Below are 23,033 nucleotides of genomic sequence, written 5' to 3'. Positions count from 1 at the left end.
AGGCTGAGCACCACAGAATAATGCTTTCGAACTATGGTGCTGGAGAAGACTCTTGAGAGTCCCTTGGACAGCAAGGAGATCAAACCAGTCAATTCTAATGGAAATCAACCTTGAATATTCACTGGGAGGACTGATGATTAAGCTGAAGCTCCAGTACTTTGGCCACCTGATGTGAAGAGCCGACTCATTGGAAAAGACTCTGATGCTGGAAAAGATTAAAGGCAGGAGGAGAAGGGGGCAACCGAGGATGAGATGGTTGGATGGCATCATTGATTCAATGGACATGAGTCTGAGCAAATTCCAGGAGATAGTAGAGGACAGGGTGCCTGGCATGCTGCAGTTCATTGGGTCACAAAGAGTCGGACAGGACTTAGAGAGTGAACAACAAAAAATAGCCAGAATGCAGAAAAACTACTCATCTTCTTCAGGGGCTCTGAAATAAGAAAAGAAGCTATCAAGAAAACTCGTGGCAGCACAAACAGTAAGAGACCATGCATGATTCCAGGAATGGGAAACATGGATGGAGGACTTTCACACAATGAAGACCTTGGCAATGCTCTTAGGCATGCGGAAGCAGCACCCAGGCAAATTCAAGGGCATCTCCTTTTAAGCTGTAGGAACGCTCTGCTTTCTGATTGGCTGTGCTGTAACAACGTTCTGCTTTTTGATTGGCTGTGCTGGAGCTGGCCGGCCGGAAAGTTCACCTTTAGGCAAAAGTTGTGAGCTCTTATCTGGTGTATAATTCACTCTGTGTGAATATTTTCTTCTCAATATCAAGTTAACCGGCGTGAACCCTTACCAAAGCAAGACTCACCAGAGGCGGCTTTCAGAGATTTATCCCCTTCCCCAGCAGAAGGGCAAAAAGACGTTTTTCCATCAGTGGGACATGGTTAGTCAAAAAAGTATCACTGACGGTTTTCAGACACCCAGAGAAAACATCCTCCAAGGGCAAGGGAAGTAAAACTGCATGCCTGATTTTTGGTTAGAGTCCAGGAACTTGTCACCAACGACACTGCTTCTAAACGCCTAACACTCAGATGCACCAAGGGACCCTATGCTGGTTAGAACTAACCAGTTCATACCCAACTAGGTTCCAAAATAGGTCATTTCAAGACTACTAGTATAACTTAGAATATCATTAGCTTCCTTTAAAAAGGAACAGCTAATATGTACACAGAAAAGTCACTCCAAGTTACAATTATCCAATAAATGGTCAGACAATGAAACTTTCATTTCTCTTTTTTTCCCGCAGGCATTGATTTCTCTCCCTGGCCACATCTATTTCTTGTAGTTAGAGATAACCAGCAATGTCAGTTCTTCATTTTGTAAACAGATGCTGCTAGTACAGTTTCAACTTGAGTGACAACCCACCCACTATAGACTCAGCTTCAAGAAGTTTAAGTATTGAAAACATGCGTAAGAGATGGGAAATAAAGAAAAATGACTCTCTCTCTCTTTCTCTCTCTCCCTTTCTCTCTCTCTCTCTCTATATATATATATATACACATATATGTGTGTACATATATATACATATATATATACACAGACATATAATGTATGTGTGTGTTTGTGTGTGTGTAAAAGAGTCTGAATCAAGTCTGAATCTTAAATCCTTGCTCATATTGTACCCCAAGTTTAATAAGTATCTAGCTATGAGAGACACAGGTATCTTTCAGATACTATGTTATTTGTATATAAAAAGATGAAAAAAAACCTCAAGTAATTTATAATTCTAATAAGCTCAATCTGGTTTCATAACCACAGAAGAACAAAAACAGAAAAAAAAAATAGAATTGAAAGGATTCCCACAGGCAGGCACACAGACAGTGGCAAGACCAAAGCTCTTTCTGGTTCTATTCTTAACTCACAGAGTAACTTGAGGCCAGTCACTCAGACTCTGGGTATTCATTTGGATGACATGATGTCAAGGTTTTTATTCCATTCTAAAATTCTATGAATTTGGTTTTAGAAACTGTTGATAATCTGGTGACAGGACTTCCTAGGTGGCTCAGTGGTAAAGCATCCGCCTGCCAATGCAGGAGATGCAGGGACTCAGGTTCAATCCCTGGGTTGAGAAGATCCTCTGGAGGAGAAAATGGCAACCTACTACAGTATTCTTACCTGGAGAATCCCATGGACAGAGGAGCCTGGCAGGCTACAATCCACAGGGTTGCAGAGTCGGACACAATTAAAGCAACTTAGCACACATGCACACAAGGGGTAAGAGTTAGTCGCTCAATCATGTCTGACTCTTTGTGATCCATGGACTGTAGCCCACCAGGCTCCTCGGTCCATAGGATTCTCCAGGCAAGAATACTGGAGTGGGTTGCCATTTCCTCCTCCAGGGGATCTTCCTGACCCAGGAATCGAACCTGGGTCTCCCACATTGCAGGCAGATTCCTTACCACCAGGGAAGCCCTTAGCACATGCACATAGGGGAGAAGTAACTTTTACTCCACGCTCTTAAGACTCCCTGGCTGGGTCTGAAAAGTAAACTGACAAAAACAGGTTAACAAGAGGAAAGCATTTATTGAATCATTAAAATTTTGTTAAAAGCATTTAATTAAATTTTATTAAACTTTTACACATACATGGGAACCCTCACAAAAAGAAGCTCCAAAAAATTGAACCAGAGGAGAGAAGTTTTATAACTTTTAGACCAAGAAACAATACATTTGTGAAGAATTTGACAAGACAGGGATTTGGGCTAGGAGTAGGGATAGTGAAAAAGTGGTTAGAAAGTGAAAGGTTAGCTTAACAAAAGTTTGTTTATACACATTTCCCTTCCTCCTGGTAAAGGAAAGGTACCTATCACAGGGGAGATTTGTCACTTGCTCTCAGGGAAGAAGGGTGATATAGGGGGAGGGGAGGTCAGAGAAAACTTCTTGATCCTACTGTTTCCTCAACCCCTTCAGTTTAAGATATTCAAGATGCTAAGGTACCATATTTTGAGGGTGGTGTGTCCTGAACCCTACCAAAGGATTTTATTGTATGAATCATAGTATATAAAATTGTCTTTTTCACACTTCATACATAAAAAGATCACTGGTCTAGGTATACAATTCTCAAAAATCTTTGATGCAGGGATGTGTCCCCTCCTGGCAGTCAGAACTGCAGATGGAGAGCTCAGTAACTGATTGTGGAGGGAGGGGATGGAGATATGGTAGAGGAAGAGCTACGACCTCTTATTTTTTCTCTTCCCGTCTCCTTCCCAAAGATACGCAGTAGCAGGGCTGCCAAGAAAAAACTCCCTTTCAAATGCAAGAGGTTTCTGAGATTTCTGTACCTGAAAACATATTAATAAACACACACAACTGAATCCAAATCTTTAGGAAACTTTCACCTGCTTAATTATTCATTCACTCAGTCATTCATTCACTCATTCACCAACACTGTATTGAGGTACCAGGCACGGGGCTGGGTGTTGGAGACACAGAGTGAATGAACACATGAAGCCTTGGAGTCGCTCAGGGACTAAGAGAAACTGCATTTCACTCACTAGTGGCCCAATTATATGCCCTTGAGACTATACAGATTGGTAGAGAACTTTAAAATGCAGGCACTAGGCCTCACTGACTTCACAAGCAAGTGTGTGTTTGTACGTGTGTGTGTGCACGCACACACACACACATGCTCAGTTGTGTCTCTTTGTGACCCCGTGGACTGTAGCCTGCCAGGTTTCTCTGTCCAAGAAATTTTTCAGGCAAGAATACTGGAGTGGGTTGCCATTTCCATTTCCTCCTCCAAGGCACCTTTCCAACCCAGAGATCAAACCTGCCTCTCTTGCATCTCCTGTATTAGCAGGCGAATTCTTTACCCCTGAGCCATCAGTAGGCAATTATTGCGTATTTGCTGAGTTAAGGTGGGAAAAACCCTTACATCAAAAGAACTTTATATCAGAGATGAGAAGAAATGAAAATCTAGCTTTATTTTTAAAAACGTCCAGAAGCAGGAGTATTATTCCAGAGCAATAACACACACCAGCAGCATCTCAGATTAGAAGAGTGGTCCTCTAAAGTCGACCTGGAATGCTAAAGAGAAATGTACTACTACTGGGACTAAATTTATCCAATCAAGAGCGTGAGAGTCCAAAGGGTTGAAGACGGCCAGGTTTCAGAAATAACGCACCCTCTGTGTGCAGGAGTCTTTAAGCCCGGAGGCTAGCAGTGACCGCGGCCGCCTTAGCGGCCAGAAGGTGACCTCCTCAATTAGGCCGAGGGAGGGCGTGGGCGCACCCGAGCCCTTGTCCTTGAAGAGGATTGAGCGAGCCGAGGGGAGGGGTGGGCGGTGCTCGGGTTTCCAATCACAATAGAGGAAGCTCGGAGGCGGCCAAGGGGCGGGTCCCGCCTGCTCTTCCTCCCTCCTTGCGGATCCTGCGCCGGAGGAGACGCACGCTGCTGACTTTGTCTTCGTGCAGCCCTTATCACTCTCTGGAGAACTTTCTCTCCCCTGGTAGGTTTCTGCTGGGACCCTGCATCCTGGCTTTGCGGAAAGACCTGGTGGGACTTGTGCAGCAAGACTCAGCGGGGGAAGGACCAGGAAGGACATCTGAGCTCGCGGGCCTGGAGCCCTGAGCATCCGGATCGGGTTGGGGCGGGGGCCCTGTCCCGGGGCTGGGGGGCCCGACGGAGCCAAGGGCCTGCGCCCGATCTCTGGGCTGTGTCGGCCGCTCATCGCAGCTCCCGGCCAGCCTGTGCCCTCCCGGGGGACGGATTTGTTGCACTTGCGGCTACATCCCGGTTCTACGTGTCCTTGATGGGTTCATGGCGGCCGCATCACCCTCGGTGCCTGCTGGCGGGCGCCCGGACACGTGCCGGAGGAGCCGGGAGAGGGAAAGGCGGCCAGGCGACCCGTGAAGCTGGGGGGTGGGGTGGTTGTTGGCGCTCACCACCTTGGGCCTGGAGAAAGGCCCGGCTTTTCGGGGATGAGAGTGAAGGATGATCTTGGCCCTGCCCTTAGCCTCTCCCCAGCCCTTCCTGGAGCGATGGGCCGGCTCGTTTCTGGCCTTTTTTTCCCCTTGATGCTTCGGATGCTGTTTATTTACCGGCTTTGGGTGTTGAGAGTTTAGAAAAGCCTAGATTTTTCCCCGCTGGAGACCTTTTCTGGGGAGATCCGTGGTGGCTGCCTCCCCTGGTGACCTGAGCTCAGCGCTGCGGCGCGAAGAGGAAGAGGTGGCTCGTGGGCGGCCGGCAATGCGGGCTGAAGGGATGGAGCGGGGGAGGGGAGAGCCGGCTCTCAGTGGAAGAATTGCAGGGCAAAAATTGGCTGTTTAAAAGGTTAGAATCGAGATAGTCTGCAAAGTGGAGCTTTGTTCTGAACTTAAGGCACGGGTTCTTTTCTAGTGATTTATATCCACAGAAGGGGCAGGAACATGGGGATGAAAAGGACCAAATACCGATTATTTTTACCCTGATTTTCATTCTTTGCCCTTAAAAGCCTCCACTGATCTTGAGACAGGCCTGTGTATGATATAAAACATTTTCTTGTCATGTCTTACAACCCTATTAAAAAACCCCTGTTAAAGAAAAAAAAAAAATTAAATCACATTTCTGTAGAAAGATCTGAAAGAAAATCTGTACTGGTTCAAGCCCCTACAATGTCATTTCTGAAATTCCCCAGATAGTTTAAAAGGTCTGTCTGATCAACTAATCTGTATTTCTAGAGCAGTCTTTATGGATTTTTATTTTCCACTGCTTTGCTGGATCCTCTATACCTAGAACATCTTAAACCAATTAGTAAAAATGCCATGATGAAGAGAAACTATGCGTTTGTATCTCAGTTCAGCAGGAGAGGCAGCATTCATTCTTCGGATTCTGCTCAAAATACAGGACGTGTAAATTTCACTGCAAGGTCATCTATTTGTGGAAACATTTGCACACCATTGTATATATCTTTTTTCTCTAGTATCCAGGAGAAAACTGCCAATGTGCTTTGGAAAGGCAAAACAATCTCCCAGTATAGACCCTAATGACCTGGGGGGGAATGTTTTTTTGGGGAAAATAGCTATAGAACAAAACAGTTGTCTCCAAATTCAAGTAACTTTATTCCAACTAGGAGTCTTACTGACTCTTACCTAATATATACAATTACTCAACCAGGTTTTGTTACTTAGTCCTTTGCAGATGAGAAACAAAAAAAGAGACTGGGAAGCAGCCCTACAATTTGAAAGAGGGACCTTGCCCTGCCACGTGGCTGTCTGCAGCAAAAGTAAAAGGCAGACGTAAATAATAGACATTTTAATGGGTTATAATTATAAATTATAAATGATACTTAATTTTGAAGAAAGGGCTTTTTAAAAAAATATCATCTGAAGCCTCTCTTTAAGAATGCAGATTGATACAGTAAGTTTCACCATTTGTTTTATTTATCCAGAAAACTCACCTGATAACCTGATGACACAGATACAATTGGTGTTACTTGTATAAATGCTTCCTAACAGTTTCCTTTTTTTTTTTTTAACTTTTTTTTTTTTTTTTTTACTTTAATGGCTGGAAAGAAACTGACTCAAAGGCTGGTGTTTTCCTTCTGTGGTCCCCTTGGGGGAAAATGTATTGAGTATCTACCCACCTTCCAGTAAGCTTCCAAGGCACACTAAAAGGAATTCAAAGTAATACGTTTTACAGATTTTATGCAAACATTATTTGTCACTACTTTGTCCTCAGTGAGACCTCAGTAGAAGAAGAAAATAGACAAACCAGTTGGTCCCTATCTTCTAAGAGTGATAATAACCATTGGTAGTAGAAATTATATTCATAAGTAGCTCTTTTAAACCAAGCTTAAATATGGGTTAATACTGGGCCCTAACGTAAATAAATATTTTGTAGGGAGCATGGAAACCAATCAGTTAATCTAAATATAAATGTTGTTTATACAGTAAATGAATAGCCAGAAGACAGTTATTACAGCTTTGTTAAATACTGCTAGATAGTCATAGACTGAAGAGAAGAACCCAAACTCTAATGGGCTTCATTGAGATTTTTGTCTTTAATTTTTGTTAGTGGGTCACTTTTTTTTTTTTTTTAAAGAAACTCTGTGTTCTGGAATACCATTAAGCTCATTTTAAAAATGTGTTTCAATTCAAACTTGCAACAGTAACATTACAAGTTCCCCTTCCTGTTTCTCAGGTGGATACATGTATCATATTTTGATTGTTTTCTTTCAGGGCACAATGGCAACTCTTAAGGAAAAATTGATTGCACCAGTTGCAGAAGAAGAGACAAGGATCCCAAACAATAAGATCACTGTAGTGGGTGTTGGACAAGTTGGTATGGCATGTGCCATCAGCATTCTGGGAAAGGTACTTTCGAAACTTCATACATGATAGGTAGTTTCATCATCTGTATGCAATCTCTTTAGGCTTTTGAGAATTTGATTGTATCTTTAAAAGGTTTTTTTTTTCCCCGAAAAAAAATTTTTTTTTAAAGAAAATTAAGTTTCTCCTGTTGTTTATTTATTTATTTTAATTTATTATTATTATTATTTTTTTTTTTTACTTTACAATATTGTCTTGGTTTTGCCATATATCAACATAAGTTGTAGACCTGGTGATACTTTATCTTTAAACACATTAGCAAATATTTCCTGAGAGAATGACATTCTTATCTGATACAATAGACTTACTGTTCTCAGTAACACTGATTAAACACTATTATCTATTATATAGTACGCAGATTATAGTTCTCCAGTTATCAGAATCATATTTTTTCTCCCCTAGTCCAAGGTCATATTTTTATATACTTGTCGTGTCTCTTTATTCTTCCTTAACCTGGAACCTAGCCTTCCTTCATCTCTCATGTTACTGGTGAGTTTGTAGAGACATCAGTTTTGTAGGATGCCCCTCGATTTATGTTGGTCTGATGTTTGTAACTGAGTTCAGGTTATATTTGGGGTGACATTATGACCAGATGATGGCCTGTCCTTCCCAATGCATCACATCAGGAGGTGTGTAATGTTATCTTGCCTCGTTATCAGCACGGTTGCTTTTTGAGGTCATGGAAATATCCTATATTATTCCCCTCAAACCTTCACTCAGTTGTTTAATTTTAAAGTAATTTCAAATTTACAGAAAATTTGCAAGAATATTTTTTAAAAAGTAAAACTTCCATATTCATTTCACCCAGATTTACCAATTCTTAATGTATTTCTGTTTGTGTGTGCACACAAGTGTGTGCCTGTGTGTATGGGTGTATGCGTGTGTGTGCACATGTGCATATGGGGCTTTTTTTCTGAACCCGTTGAGAATAAATGCAGATACGCCTTTCATTTCCTTCTGTCTAAGTTCTTCTCCTCGGAATAGGACATATTCTCACATAATCAGTTCAGTTATCAACAGCAGAAGCTTTAATACTGATAACATGCTTCTAACACCTTCCACTCCTCTAGATTATATTTCCCCACGTACCTCCATAGACTTTTAGTTTGCCTCCTCTCCTTATTCATTGAACTGATCAATATACTTTCTGAAGGCTGTCTTAAATGTTTTTTAGGGGGAACCCCTGCCTCAAAAAATGCTGCTGGGCCTTCGGTAAAACACACTGTCTTTTTGTACTGTATGCGAAGGCTGCTGGAATAACTCCTAGCTGAGCGTATTTCTATCTACAGAATTTAAATTCTAAAGGGGCAAATTCTGAATCTTCAGAATTTTTTCACTGAGGAAGAAAATCATCAGAGAAATCAACTAAAATGTGTAGTGCATGCCAATTAAAGTTTTATTCTTTTGCATTTTTTCTGGCTGGTTTAATTTCTGACTAGGTTTCCCTAATTTAGGAGAATAGCTGCTCCCCAAATTACAGGGGAATTAAATAATCACAATTTAATGTTTACCATTCATACCAATAAAAATGGAAAAAAATATTCCAGCTTACTTTTCTTTTAAAATATTTACTGTGTACCATGTTTTAAGTGTTTTGTTTAAAATGCTTTATTTAAACAGTAATCTCAATAAATGGAAACTGTTCATATCCTGTTTCCAGATACAGTAGTTGAGGCTTGACTAGATTAAGTGGCCTACCTGTTATCACACAGTTGGTAATGGTTGAGCTGTATTTGAGCCCAGACTCTGAACTCTTAACCACAGTAACTCTGCCATTTCTTTTTATTCTATGCTAGTATGGGGCAATTAAAGACAATTTTTTCCTTTAATTGAAGTATAGTTGGTTTACAATGTTGTGCTAGTTTCAAGTGTACAGCAAACTGATTCAGTTATACATATATATATGTATATTTTTTTCCAGGTTCTTCCTCATTATAGAGTATTAAAGATTTTCCATTCCTTAAGCTAAACCCAAACCTTGGACATTTTAGGAAATCAGCAATATATCTGAGCTATCATGATTCTCTCGGAACCTCTCTGATTGTTTCAATTGTAAATTCAAAGTCCTCTTTGATAAATAATGTAATTGAGACTCTGCTGTTATATAATACTTTGGCCCAATTCAAGTGCTTGAGAACCAACCAGGCCCCTAGCACAGTAGGAATCTTTCAGCTGAGCTTCTGTGAAGGAAGGACTGCCTCATTCAAAGACCATTTTACTAATTAAAAATGTTTAAATCTTCTTGTAACGGGGAAGGATTAGAGTCAAAGTTGTTATTACTGTTTGGTAAGGATTATAAGCCCCACTCCTTTAATAAGAAAGATACCCAAAAAGAGAGAGAAAGGGAACTAGCCAATTCTATTTTGTTAAGTATCTATATGTTACTTTATTCCTCTACAAAATTTCTAGGGGATGTTGTCATCTCTATACTATTGGTGGAAAAACATAAACTCAGAAAGATTAAGTGCCTTGATTAAGATCTCAGAGATCTTATATCCCTGATGTGGTTTTCAGAGGATACACAGTGCTTTGGCCCAGAAAGGGGATGAGCTAGGGCATGAGATTGGCTGAGAAGGTCCGTACCTTGACTGGGCTCATGGAGGCACCAGAGTCCAGCCTCCACCGTGACAAAGGTGCTGATGTTTTCTGCTTCTCTTGCCCATTTTCCACATCCTAATAGCCAACATGGAAACCATAGTGAGCTTTTATAAAAATAGCTCCCCCGCTTAGAACTGCACACATAAATGAAATACAGGGAGGATCTTTTCTCTGCCTGTCTCTCAGAGCAAGGCAGGGTGTGCACCTCCAGGGGTACCATTCAGAATGTCGTGGATTCCTTCCAGTGCTGTGCGGTGGCTGGTGCCACCTCTGACTTCATCACTTACCTTCTCCCCTCTTCAAAGCACTAAGATCATCGTGGCTTCAGTATTAGCCACTCAGTCATGTCCAACTCTTTGCAACCCCAAGGACTGTAGCCCACTAGGCTCCTCTGTCCATGGAATTCTCCAGGCAAGAAAACTGGAGTGGGTTGCCATTTCCTTCTCCAGGGGATCTTCCCAACCCAGGGATCGAACCTGGGTCTGCTACACTGCAGGCAGATTATTTTGTCTGAGCCACCAGGGAAGCCTATGGCTTAAACCTTTTTATTTTTAAGAAGTATTTTTAAAATTACTTCATTTACTTGGCTGTGTCATGTCCTAGTTGCAGCCTGCAGGATCTTTTGTTGTAGTGTAGGCTCTCTAGCTGTGGCACATGGGCTCTGGATTGCATGGGCTCAGTGGTTGCAGTGCATGAGCTTAGTGGCTCTGTGGCATGTGGGATCTTAGTTCCCTGACCAGGGATCGAACCTGCACCCCCTGCATGGGAGGCAGATTCTTAACTACCAGGGAAGTCCTTTAAACCCTTTTAGAACTTGATTTCCCTTCCTCTGGAATGACTGCCTTGGATCATCAGAGTTAACTCCCTCCTGTCGTTCATATCAGGCTTTGCGAACTGGTCTTCCTTGATCATCCAATACCAAGTAAGCGTCCTTCCATTTCCTTAACTTCACTTTGCCTTGCACTGTTTATAGCATTTCCGTGATCAGAACCGTCTTAAATTGTTTGCTTCACTCCTCTCCCCTTCCTGGTACATTCCATGAGAGCAGGAACCTTGTCAGATTTGTTCGTTACTATAGTCCTCACTAGTAGAATAATGCCTGGCACATTGAGTAGTGAACATGTATTAAATAATGGATATTCCTCTTACTAAGAAATGGCACTTATGTCTGGTCAAATTTTGATCAGAGCTTTTCCTTTTTCATGGTTTCTCCTGTCGCCCCTACCAATCATAAGGTATGTGCTTTGGCTGCCAAGACCCCATCATGTTGTCAAGGTCATATAGAGTGTCCATGTGATTATTCTGCCCTCAGCCTCTGACCAGCTGTTTTTGGCTTGAATGTCTGTCAGTCAGCTGTAGTCACATTCTTCTACAAGCACAGCATACAGAGCAATGTAATTACAGACATACTGCAACGTAGTTTTTGCAGTGCAAGACTTGGCCTAAAAGTGAAACTTAATTAGAATTTGGTGTTTGTACAAGCATAGACAGGCTAATGGAACAGACTCAAAACCCAGACACAAAACCAAAGAATATTTAATACAAAGTGACATGCCAGAGAAGAAAAACAAATTATTGAATAAGCGGTGCTTGTCCATTTAGCTATTTGGGGAAAGTTACACCTTTTCCTCCCACAAAATGTCATGCAGACTAAACACTTGAATATAAAAATGCAGAATGCAGCCATCAAATATTAAGGCACTGGTAGCAGAGTTGGATGTGACTTAGCAACTAAACAGCAACAAAAACAACAGCTTGCTAGCTCGGGGACCAAGAGGTAGGTTGTGGCTATGTCTGGTCCACACAGGACTTAGATTAAGAGATAATTTTTTTTTTTGGCCAAGCCGTCCAGCATTCAGGATCTTAGTTTCTCAACCAGGGTTTGAACCTGTGTCCACTATAGTGGAAGTACAGAGTCTTCACCACTGAACCACCAGGAAAGTCCAAAGAGACCATTTGTGTCTTATGTTAAACACGCTATCAACAAATGTTGTTCCTGGCTTCTAACTGATCTTGTTCCTCAATGAGTTAGTGCTTTTGCAGTTAATCTAAGTCTTGATGTATTGATCATTTTAAAATACGCAGCTTAAGTGGAATATACATGTGGTAAATTCATTGGCTAGTATACACTATGAGAATACAGAAAGATTTATTTAAGCCCAAGTGTCAGTACTTAGTCACACATCTTCGTTTGCCTGCCTCCCACTGGGAGGATATTCAGTCACATAAATGCAGCTAAATTCAGCGCTGCAATTATTTTCTCCAAGTGTTGGATCTCTTCCTTCCTTGCCAGCTGACTATGCACTTCTCCGCCAATTCTCTACCCACTGAAACAAAACAGAGGATCTGAGATCCTGTGACATCCTTTTCCACTTAAGCCCCAAATTGTTGTGCCCCTTGACTTCAACAGCGCACATGTGATGTCCCCAAAATAAGAGTGACATCCCCAGTACTTGGCACCTGAAAGGAATGGTTATGAAGTTCTCTGGAATGAATTTAGGGCTCCAGAAACACAAGCGAGGGCTTTGTGTGATCTTGCAGAGGAACGAAACCATTTTAAGTGTTAAAAACATATGTAAGTGAAAAGGGGTGAACATTAATGCCTGCATTTGACATACATGGAAGGAGAAAATACTTGACAGTGAAGCCTGGCGTGCTGCAGTCCATGGGGTCACAAAGAGTCCAACACGACTCCATGACTGAGCAACAACAAAGCGACCCCCAGGTCATAAAAGGGTCCTTTGAAGTTGGCAAGTGAATCAACTGCTTAGAAGTAAGAATGCATTCAGTCGCATGGAAGTTTGAGTCTCAGAGAAACCCTCCCAAGCAAGCCTATTGTAGCTCGCTGCTTCAGGCCAGCCGACACTGGTTTTCTAGAAACAGGTGACAGTCTTTATTCCTAGGCTCCTACCTGGAGCAGGACCTGCTTTGCTGGCAAGTTAACTTGGTCAAGTTTTCTTATTGGCCACCTCACCTCTCTTCCTCTGCCTCCCCCTCTGCTGTGCAGAGCCTTCCTGACCCCTCCCAATTCCACATGGATTATTTTATCTTAGCCTTGAAACAAGCACTTTCTGAACCTGAGTTACTTTATACTTTTTGCCTTTACATATCAAACTATCCTTCACAGAGGATAGTTCCTCATAATAAAGGAACTATATTAAGTTCTACATTGTTGTGGATCGTTTCTAATAATTACTATGCTAATTATTTTGCTAACAGCCTGAAAAGCAATAAAGGCCAGGATTTGGGTGATAGGTCAATGGGAAGGGTAATTACTTTTTAAGAGTTTGTAGGGACTTCCCTGGTGGTCCAGTGGTTAAGACTCCATGCTCCCAGTGCAGGAGGCATGGGTTTGACCCCTGGTTGGGGAACTAAGATCCCACATGCTACAGGGCATGGTCAAAAATATTATTTTTTTAAAAAAATAGAGTTTGTAAATTATGAGTTTTCACAAGACAACTGACTTATTTATTTTGTAAGTTTTTGGGCCATGTTGCACGGCATGCAGGGTCTTAGTTCCCTGACCAAGGATCAAACCTGTGCCTTCTGCATTGGAGGCATACCAATGTTAAAAGCTGAAAGGTTATTTAAACACAACTAGATCTCTTGATGCAAAGAGTCGATTCACTGGAAAAGACTCTGATGCTGGGAAAGATTGAAGGCAAAAGGAGAAGGGGGTGGTAGAGAATTAGGTGGTTAGATAACATCACTGACTTAATGCACGTGAATCTGAGCAAACTGCAGGAGGTGGTAAAGGACAGGAAAGCCTGACATGCTTCAGTCCGTGGGGCCGCAGAGTCAGACACAGCTGAGCGACTGAACAACAGATAACAGCTCCCTTTTCCTGAGAAGAAAAGATTGAGGACTTGCTGAAAAGCAGACAGGATGATTGATTGAGGGTATTACTTGGGATGGATGGCACAAGATGACAGTCGGAATAGAAAATAAAAAAACATTGAGACTGACCAAGTTTGCCTTGAAAATGTATGGAGAATTCACTAGCCTTGGAGCCCTGTGCCCCTGACTCTTTCACCAGCAGGACATTCAAGTTGGTCAGAGCCAACCTGAGGGTTCCTAGCTTCAAGCAGGCCTTCAAAGCCTGCTCTGAAGTGAACTCAGCCTCTTGTTTTAAATGAAATCTGCCCTCTCTAAATCCCTCCAAACTAGGAGTGACCTTCAGGATGAACACAGTGCCCAAGACTGTTTCTAGCTCTTTGTGAGTCTCTATTTTTTTTTTTACCATCACTCCCCTTTAATATGAAGACTTGAGCACCCTGAGGCCACTGTTGAACCACAATACTTGCACATTTAGCTTCTTAATTATATCAAGCTCACTGAATGTCCATTGAGCACTAGAGGTGAAATTCTTTTTTAAAAAAATGGTATCAAATATTAATAGTTCATTATTCAAAACGTTTCCTCATCAAATTGTTGAAAGCACACCTAATTCCATGGTAAAAATTCTTCCCTAAGTTTTTAGACATTGGGCATTCGCATTTCAAGGGTATTTGACTGAAATACTGTGAATTGAGGTGTCCTTGAGTAGCTTGGGGTCCTAACAGCTCCTTTTGTGTTTATAGTCTCTGACTGATGAGCTTGCTCTTGTGGATGTTTTGGAAGATAAACTCAAAGGAGAAATGATGGACCTGCAGCACGGGAGCTTATTCCTTCAGACACCAAAAATTGTGGCAGACAAAGGTAGGCTCCTTTCATGCCTGAAGTGATCAAATAATAAATTGATATCCTCACTCCCTGAGAGAAAACAGGTTTTCCCATCCTGGTGAATCTAATGTCAGCAGTTTCTTGTTTCCTTCTGGGTCCAGTTCATCCTCGGGGACAATCATAATTGTTATCTCTGTAAAGCCTCCCCCTGGTGCCTTGCACACATACAGTGCATAACATTTTAGGAAATTGGATCCAAATGCTTGCTTACACATACTTGAGAACAGGGATGTTTTAAATCCGAGAAATATTTGCACAAAATAATTTGAGTGTCTCAAAGAAACTAAATAAATTCATATTCTAGCCATCTTTGTTCTGGATTAATGCATTTATGCAGTAATACGGCTGTGCCTACAGATATAGTCATGTCCAGCCTCCAAAATAATTTCTAACAATACTACTACTAATAGTGTATGTGTCAATCACTCAGTCATGTCCAACTCTTTGCAACTGCATGGATTCCTCTGTAGCCCCCCAGGGTCCTCTGTCCACGGGATTTTCCAGGCAAGAATACGGAATGGGTTGCCATTCCATTCTCCAGGGGATCTTCCCAACCCAGAGATTGAACCGGGGTCTCCTGCATTGCGGGCAGATTCTTTACCATCTGAGCCACGGGGCAAGTCCACTACTAATAATAAGTAGCTGTTACTGAATTATTAGCATTCTGGGTACTGTGAAACTTGTTGCATGTCTCATCTTCACTGCAGCCCTGTGAAAAGTGGGTCCTATTACCCCCGTTTTATGGAAGAGGAAGCTGATAAATTATTAGTAACTGTCAAAAGTCACATAGCAACATGGTTTAATTGTATGAGTCATCCATAAGTATTGAGTCTAATGACCACATCAAGTCAAAATGTCTATAATTTGAGAAAGGATTCACTTGCTTGGGGAAAAAAATAAAATACGCTCTAGAGAAGCTCATTGCTAAAAACAATAAGCTTATTTAAAATACTGAGTATTAGAAATTAAATTTAAGCCAAGAACAAACACTTGACTGCCTTCCTTTGCCTTCATAGACTGAATTAACATTACAAGTCTTCAGTTACCTTTCAATTGCTTTTTTGTTGGATGACTGCCAGTTGAACTTTGCACTCACTGTTTATACTTTGTGTTATTACTGACAATCCAGTATTCTCTAAAGCCAATAGGATTTTGAATCTGTTAGCAAGAAACATAATTTAAGGCTGTCTTTGTTTCCTGGCTTCATTTTCTGAGCCAGTGTTATGGTCAGAATGGTTCCACATCACTCAAGGAGGAAGAAGCCATGAAACACTGGTGTTGCAACTCAACACGTTATACAGAAAATGTAATTCTCATGTAACGTTCCTCACATACGTTCCATGAGCTTACGTACATTTGGGTCCCTAGAGCACCTCATACGGCATGTTTTGATGCAGAGTTGTATGTGAAGTCCTTTTCTCCCCTCTCCTTCAAGATTACTCTGTCACTGCCAATTCCAAGATCGTGGTGGTAACTGCAGGAGTTCGCCAGCAAGAAGGGGAGAGTCGCCTGAATTTGGTGCAAAGGAACGTTAACGTCTTCAAGTTCATCATTCCTCAGATCGTCAAGTACAGTCCTGACTGCATCATCATTGTGGTTTCCAACCCAGGTATCATTGTGATGCCTTAAGATTCAGTTCTGTTCAATTCAGTACTTTGGGATTTTTTTTTCTTTTCCTTTTTTTTTTTTTCCTTTTTTAACTTATAAAAAGTCTTTTCTGGTGTTTGGCCTAAGCAATTCACGTGTCTTCCGTTAACTGGCCACATAGAGTGATGTTTACAAAACCACTGGCACATTCCCAGGCCACATGCTGAAGAATGTGAGAAGAGTTTTATATAAAACAGTTTCATCTCCTTATTTTATCTGGGTTTGTTGGAAAGTCTAAAAGATTTTAAAATTTTCTATCAAGATTATACTGGGATACAAAATTTGAATGTGGCCCCAGTTTGGAAGAAGTATTTTAGCATATTTGATCATCTGTTTTCCAGAAAATGCACTTTAGTCTTCTAAAATTCTTGAAAATTAAGTTGACTGATTTTTTTTTTTTTTTTTAAGGAATTAAAGAAAGCCATTAATTAGTCTAGGTTTAAAGATGGAAAATAGCCTGTTGATGGACAAATAACATGTTTAACACCAAATGTTGTAACTTAAAATTTCTGATTAGAAAGAATTGTACTTTTTCAGCCCAAAGAGTCAAAATTCACTGTTTCACACTTCTTTTGCCTATAGTTTGCCACCAAACTTACTTTTTATTGGTAAGCACAGTAGATAAATATGTTGTTAAATGGTAAAGCTGATTATCTCTGATACTTCACTTAGAGAAACATTGTAGGAGCCAGGAAAGTCCTTACAATTTATGGGATATTGAGAGTTTGGAGCCAGCAAGACCATCTTGGCTTGGAGTTTCCTGGTCAACCTTGTATCTAAAATTTCTCATAAATAGAGAGTGGCAAATAGATGCAGAGCATGAATGACAGACAGCAGACACATATGAAGTTGCTACATCCTGTGCTTAAGGCAGACATTATTAACTGGTTATACAACTTTTCCAGGTATAGCTTCAAAGTCTTAAGTCTCCAGGGAGTCACTCCTACTGAGTCAGTGTTGCCAAGGAAGAGGTTATAATATCCAGGCCAAAATGACCTTAAAATATCTCATCCAGTGTCTGTATATGAGAGTGGAGGTAGAGACTTGCCTTCCTGGTGTGCACATTTTCCTACTTTTTACAGCTTAGCCTGTATAAATGCTCTGCTCTTCTCTAGTCCGGCAGGTTTTACCTCTGTGCCCCACCAGAATAAAGGCTCTGTCATTAAATTCTTTCTGTTAAATACTGCTGCTGCTGCTGCTAAGTCGCTTCAGTCGTGTCCGACTCTGTGCGACCCCATAGACGGCAGCCCACTAGGCTCCCCCGTCCCTGGGATTCTCCAGGCAAGAACACTGGAGTGGGTTGCCATTTCCTCCTATTATAATCATTGTTTACTGAGTACTGTCTTGTTCCCAAAGGTAACTTTTAGCCGCATGCCTTGGTTGTTTAGTAACCTATAGCTTTCGGTTTCTGAAAACAGTTGTTACAATCCTGGAATGTTAGAATTGGAAGAAATTTAAGTGATGATCGAATTCAGCCCTTTTTCTCTTTCTTTCCATATATAGTAGATTAATCTGCAGGACTCATATATTCTTGTTTCCAATGATAATGTAGATTAAAACCACAATATTGCATTTTCCATGTTTTACAATCTCTTGACTATACAGCTTAAAAGTTTTTCTTATCTTTCTAGCCCCCATGGTCCCTAATTCCGAAAAGTCAAATATTCACATCTTTCTGGCCACATCTCATTTGGGGGATGGAGCAGAGGGGAGAGGAGAAAACCAGGGCACCACTGCTTGACATAGCAGTTGACATCAGTTTTGATGTACTTACATATATTATTTTAAAAAATTTTAGTGGATATTCTCACATATGTTACCTGGAAACTAAGTGGATTACCCAAGCACCGTGTGATTGGGAGTGGATGTAACCTGGATTCTGCTAGATTTCGCTACCTTATGGCTGAAAAACTTGGCATTCATCCCAGCAGCTGCCACGGATGGATTTTGGGGGAACATGGCGACTCAAGCGGTAAAAAACAAAACAAAACGCAGTGTTTGCTGTGAACTAGGATATTATTCTTGCCATTCTGAATTTTTTGTTTGTTTTTAATTGTAGTTTATATTTTCACATACATCACATTATAGATAAGTAATTGTGAGAGAATACTTTGATACTGACTAGGTAAATATCTGATTCCTTATCAGTTTATTGCCTCATAAGTTTAGTATCCACGAATGATTCTTAGTTAAATATTATTTAGATAATAATGGTTTAAAAATAGTTAAAAATTATTACTATGATAGTTTTGAAACATTCTAATTCCATCATTTCATCTTAAACATTGAATATTATACATTGAATAGGCTTATTGTATAAAACTGTAATAATCTAAGACATAATGATAATATTGGTTTTACTAAATCCACCTCTGCCCAATATGCAAGGGGCTATTTTCTCCCTAAAGGTTAAGGTGTACATTTTTCTTTGAAAAATTAGTAGTGTAATTCTGGTAGAGTGAACTTTGGTAGTGTAAGAATTGGGTCTTAAAATTGTTACTTATTTTTTAAAATATAAGCAGGTGGAAAGTTCAGAATTTCTCAAACCCAGAGTTTAGGATAGTCCCGAACTAGAGTCCCTCACGATTTCACAAACCCACAGAAAGGGAAGAATTTCATAACGCCTGTTAGTCTGACACAGCAATTCTGTTTGCATCAAAATGGTTGAAAGGTAAAAGGTCAGATTTGAAGGCAAATGTTAGTCTCTGGGGGGAAGTGAATTGGAGTGAATTGTCATTGGAGCAGTTAGTGGGTAACTTGCATCAAGGGTGAAATCTGACCTAAGAGAAGGAAAGATTTTTTAAAAACAATGTCAGAGATAAAATGCTTATCTTTCCCCCACCCCCAATAGTGGCTGTGTGGAGTGGAGTGAATGTGGCAGGCGTTTCTCTCCAGGAACTGAATCCAGAAATGGGAACAGACAATGATAGTGAAAATTGGAAGGAAGTGCATAAGATGGTGGTTGAGAGGTAAGCGGGGGGGAGGGGGGCTTGATTTAAGACAATATCGTCTTAGACAAAATCGAGAACACTTTCCATGGCTGCCTATTCAGATAAACTTTTTCCAAAATTTTGTTTTCCTTTTTAAAAAAAAATTTACTCTTTTTTTTGTTTGTTTGAGGGAGAGTGGTTTTTTTCCCCTTTTTTTTCATTTTTTAATTATCTTTTCTTTTAGATAGACTCAGCATAGCAAATATGCAGCTGTTACCTTCTGAAAGAGGCAAGGCTGACTTAACACTGGTCAAACTTGCTATGCTGGTGCCCCTAGGGAAAGCAAATATTTTTCCAGAGAAATTCTGTTGTAATAGGAGTGAAACATGGAATTCACAGATGACAGAGGTGGCTTATTTAGAAAACTAAACCTAGGCACTGTTGTGTCATAATTGACTAAAATGATACTTACTGATTGATTGTTAATAGTTTTCAAGCTATTAGCAATCAGCAGCTTGAACATTGATTCAGTCTCTCTCCATACCCAACCGAGGATGTCCCCTTTCCCCTGTTTTTTTAAAACTGCCTTTTGTGACTAACCATTCTCTCTATGGGCCCTCATGTTTATCATAAAATAAGGTATCATTTTGGACCAGAGTAAAGACTGTGGGCTTAGATTGAAATTACGGGTCTTTTGACATTGTATAATATTGGGAAGCCATTTAACTTTTAAGCTGAATCTCAGTTTTCTCCTCTACAAAGTCTTAAGGTGTTTATAAGTCTAACTGTTTTCTCAAATATGGAATCGTTTCATTTAGTTCAATTTTAAAGACTTTTTTTCCCCCCAAGAATTTGACCTGTATATGGAGAAAAAGGATCTTTAAAAAGTTGAAAGAGTTCTTAGGATTTCATGAAGATAAACCCAGTGTAGCTCACCCAAGGTCTTTTAATTAGTGATACATTGCGTTAAGTCCCATTTTTCTAGTGCTCAGTTACTCCTGCCACCTAATTCTCAAGTCCAAGTGCCTTTGTGGGTTCAGAGTGTATGTAATTTGTGCTCAGATAGTTGTCTACAAGGTTTTGACATCACTTTGCTCTTAAGTTGTTGGTCGTCGCATTTTAGGTGACAGTGATTAGTGGCCTCAAAGGGACCTGAAAATCAAGGTGTAATTTGTCCTTGGAATGTGAATGTGAAGGTTCTTTTACTTTCATTGTTCCCTGATTTTATTAGTATCTTTGGAAATATTTGTGTTTATAAATAAGAAGATTGGTTGCAAAATGTACATGCTACCACTGTAATTTTTAAAATGGCTATTTATACAATAAACTACTTAAATTTGTCAAAGCATTTACATAGTACCAACCATGTAGTTTTAAATATTTTCCATATATATTAACTCATTTAACAAACTTATGAAGTAGATACCATTGTTACCCTTATTTTACAGAAGTGGACCCTGAGACAGGTAGTCTAAATCATGTTCTCAGGATGACAGAGTTAAGAGACAGCAGGAATCAAACCACCAAAGCATCTGGTCAATTATCTCCTTAATGGTTTTTTTTTTTCCTTAGTGCCTATGAAGTCATCAAGCTAAAAGGATATACCAACTGGGCTATTGGATTAAGTGTGGCTGATCTTATTGAATCCATGTTGAAAAATCTATCGAGGATTCACCCAGTGTCAACAATGGTGAAGGTAAACTGTAAAAATATTAGGTGGTTTCTCATTGAGTATTCCATAAGTAGATTAATTTTAAGAAGGATGAGATAATGTCTCAGTCCACAGTTACTTTTCATCTCAAAGTTTTATGGAAACTATTCCTTTCTATCAGAAGCTTAGGCCAAAAGAGCAAAAGTTTATAGAAGCTGAGACATCAAATGTGTTTTTATAATTCTCCTTTGTATAATGTGCCAAATTAAATATTAACTCTGAGTCTTATTCAGCATATTCTTAGATGATTATTTGAATAAGTTTAATAATTTCATTTCAAGTTGGTATATTGTAAACTATAGCTTGGCTTTGTGGTATATAGCACTGATACCTTAGCAAATTTAGCTTAATTCAGAAGCTATGGAACAGTTAAATAGAAATTGATTATTTTTAAATAAAACTGAGATAACTGACTCATTTTCTGCAAGTCAACAGCAGGAGTGAAAAAGTAAGGGAGAAAATGCAGTAGACTGAAATAAACAGAAGAGGTAAATATAGAAGTATTTGGGGATAAATCATAGTATCAGATGTTTTGAGGATTTTTTTGTTATTGCTGTTTGGCTTTTTGATACTATGGCAAAAAAAATTAAAGCAAGTGTGGCGAAATTGGATAATTGCCAAGTCCATATATAAAAATTTGTTTATTGCCTCCACTTTGGTGTATGTACAAAAACTTTCAGAGCTAATTTAAGAAAATCTTAAACTCCCTTGATTAATGTACTAAAATAATTGCATAATTAAATTAGTCCTGTGAGTAAATTACTTAATACAAACCAGTACAGTGTTTGGGGAATTGTGGGGTTTTTTTGTTTTTTTTTCCCCCAGCAATTCTTGAGTATTCCAAGAATCTTGCCTTTGTGTGACTTCCAGTTACTTTCTTGGACCTTGTAGGTCAACTACTACCTAAAATCTACTTAACTAAAGAGTTTTCAGGATACTTAAAATTACATGAAAAACAGCTCAATAAGAACCACATTTGAATGTGATTTAATTTGAAGACATACAAGCAGAGGGGTGTCAATGAGTTTGATAAAGTACTTAAAAAATTCTAGTTTTATCATAGTGTCTATTTGTATATTCTATGTACAAATCAAATTTGAAATACAAATATTAGAGATAGATAGGCCTGTCAGTGATAAAAACTAAAGGAGTTTATGCTTATCAAATTTCCTGCAGTTCGTCCTGTTCAACCCCAGGCCCTGTGGTCATTCTTACCTGTGGTTTCATTTCTTAATCGTGGTGCTTTTCTTGTTCTGGCAGGGCATGTATGGCATTGAGAATGAAGTCTTCCTGAGCCTTCCGTGTATCCTGAATGCTCGAGGGTTAACCAGTGTTATCAACCAGAAGCTGAAGGATGAAGAGGTTGCTCAACTCAAGAAAAGTGCAGACACCCTCTGGGGCATCCAAAAGGACCTGAAGGACCTGTGACTTCCGGCTGCAAGGCTGTAGACACTTAGAACTACAGTGTGATTAACCACAAGCCTTTAGTTTGCATCCATGTACATGGAGCACAGTTCGCTTTTGTCTTCCTAAGTCTGTGAATCTGGGCTCCCAGAATCAAAGCCCATGCTTGCTTTAATGCTTGCAAGATGAGTCCTTGAACAAATCAAATAAACCACCTAGTGTAGTGTGCTCCTGTCTCTCGAATTCTTTAATTTCTAAAAGATTTCCATCTGTCTCTCTCTTTTTTTTTTTAATAATAGTTCTTCCCCCATATCATAACTTTCCTTAAATTCTGTCATCTCCATTTCATCCTGTACTTCTTCCACCAAACAGCACTACAATTCTTTGTCACAACATGTGCTGTGCTTTTGTTGTCCTAAGAATATATTACCATTTTTTGGTTTCGTTTATTTTAAATTTGTTTGGCTGTGTCAGATCTTAGCCATGACATGCAGGATCATTATTGTGTCGTGCGGGATCTTTTGGTGCAGCACATAGACTCTAGTTGTGGCTCACTGGTTTAACTGCTCCGTAGCATGTGGGATCTTAGTTCCCCCTCCAGGGATTGAACCTGCATTCTCTGCATTATGCTGCTGCTGCTGCTGCTAAGTCACTTCAGTCGTGTCTGACTCTGTGCGACCCCATAGACGCAGCCCACCAGGCTCCCCCG

At 40.1% G+C, this 23,033-nt stretch overlaps 1 protein-coding gene across 1 annotated transcript; it reads left to right on the top strand.

The window, feature by feature from the left end:
• Window positions 1-4,165: 4,165 nt before the first annotated feature.
• LDHB (lactate dehydrogenase B) lies at window positions 4,166-22,552 on the top strand. Its single transcript, XM_010855945.1, has 8 exons — window positions 4,166-4,452; window positions 7,163-7,297; window positions 14,491-14,608; window positions 16,068-16,241; window positions 18,078-18,251; window positions 19,131-19,248; window positions 20,782-20,905; window positions 22,181-22,552. The coding sequence occupies exons 2-8, from the start codon at window positions 7,169-7,171 to the stop codon at window positions 22,346-22,348; spliced, it is 1,005 nt and encodes a 334-aa protein (XP_010854247.1). The 5' UTR covers window positions 4,166-4,452; window positions 7,163-7,168; the 3' UTR covers window positions 22,349-22,552.
• The last annotated feature ends 481 nt before the right edge of the window (window positions 22,553-23,033 follow it).

The sequence above is a fragment of the Bison bison genome, unplaced genomic scaffold (assembly GCF_000754665.1).
Source record: "Bison bison bison isolate TAMUID 2011002044 unplaced genomic scaffold, Bison_UMD1.0 scf7180017864370, whole genome shotgun sequence".
NCBI classification, from domain to species: domain Eukaryota; kingdom Metazoa; phylum Chordata; class Mammalia; order Artiodactyla; family Bovidae; genus Bison; species Bison bison.
The sequence above is the reverse complement of the archived record's forward strand: the minus strand, read 5'-3'. Positions and strand labels throughout refer to the sequence as shown.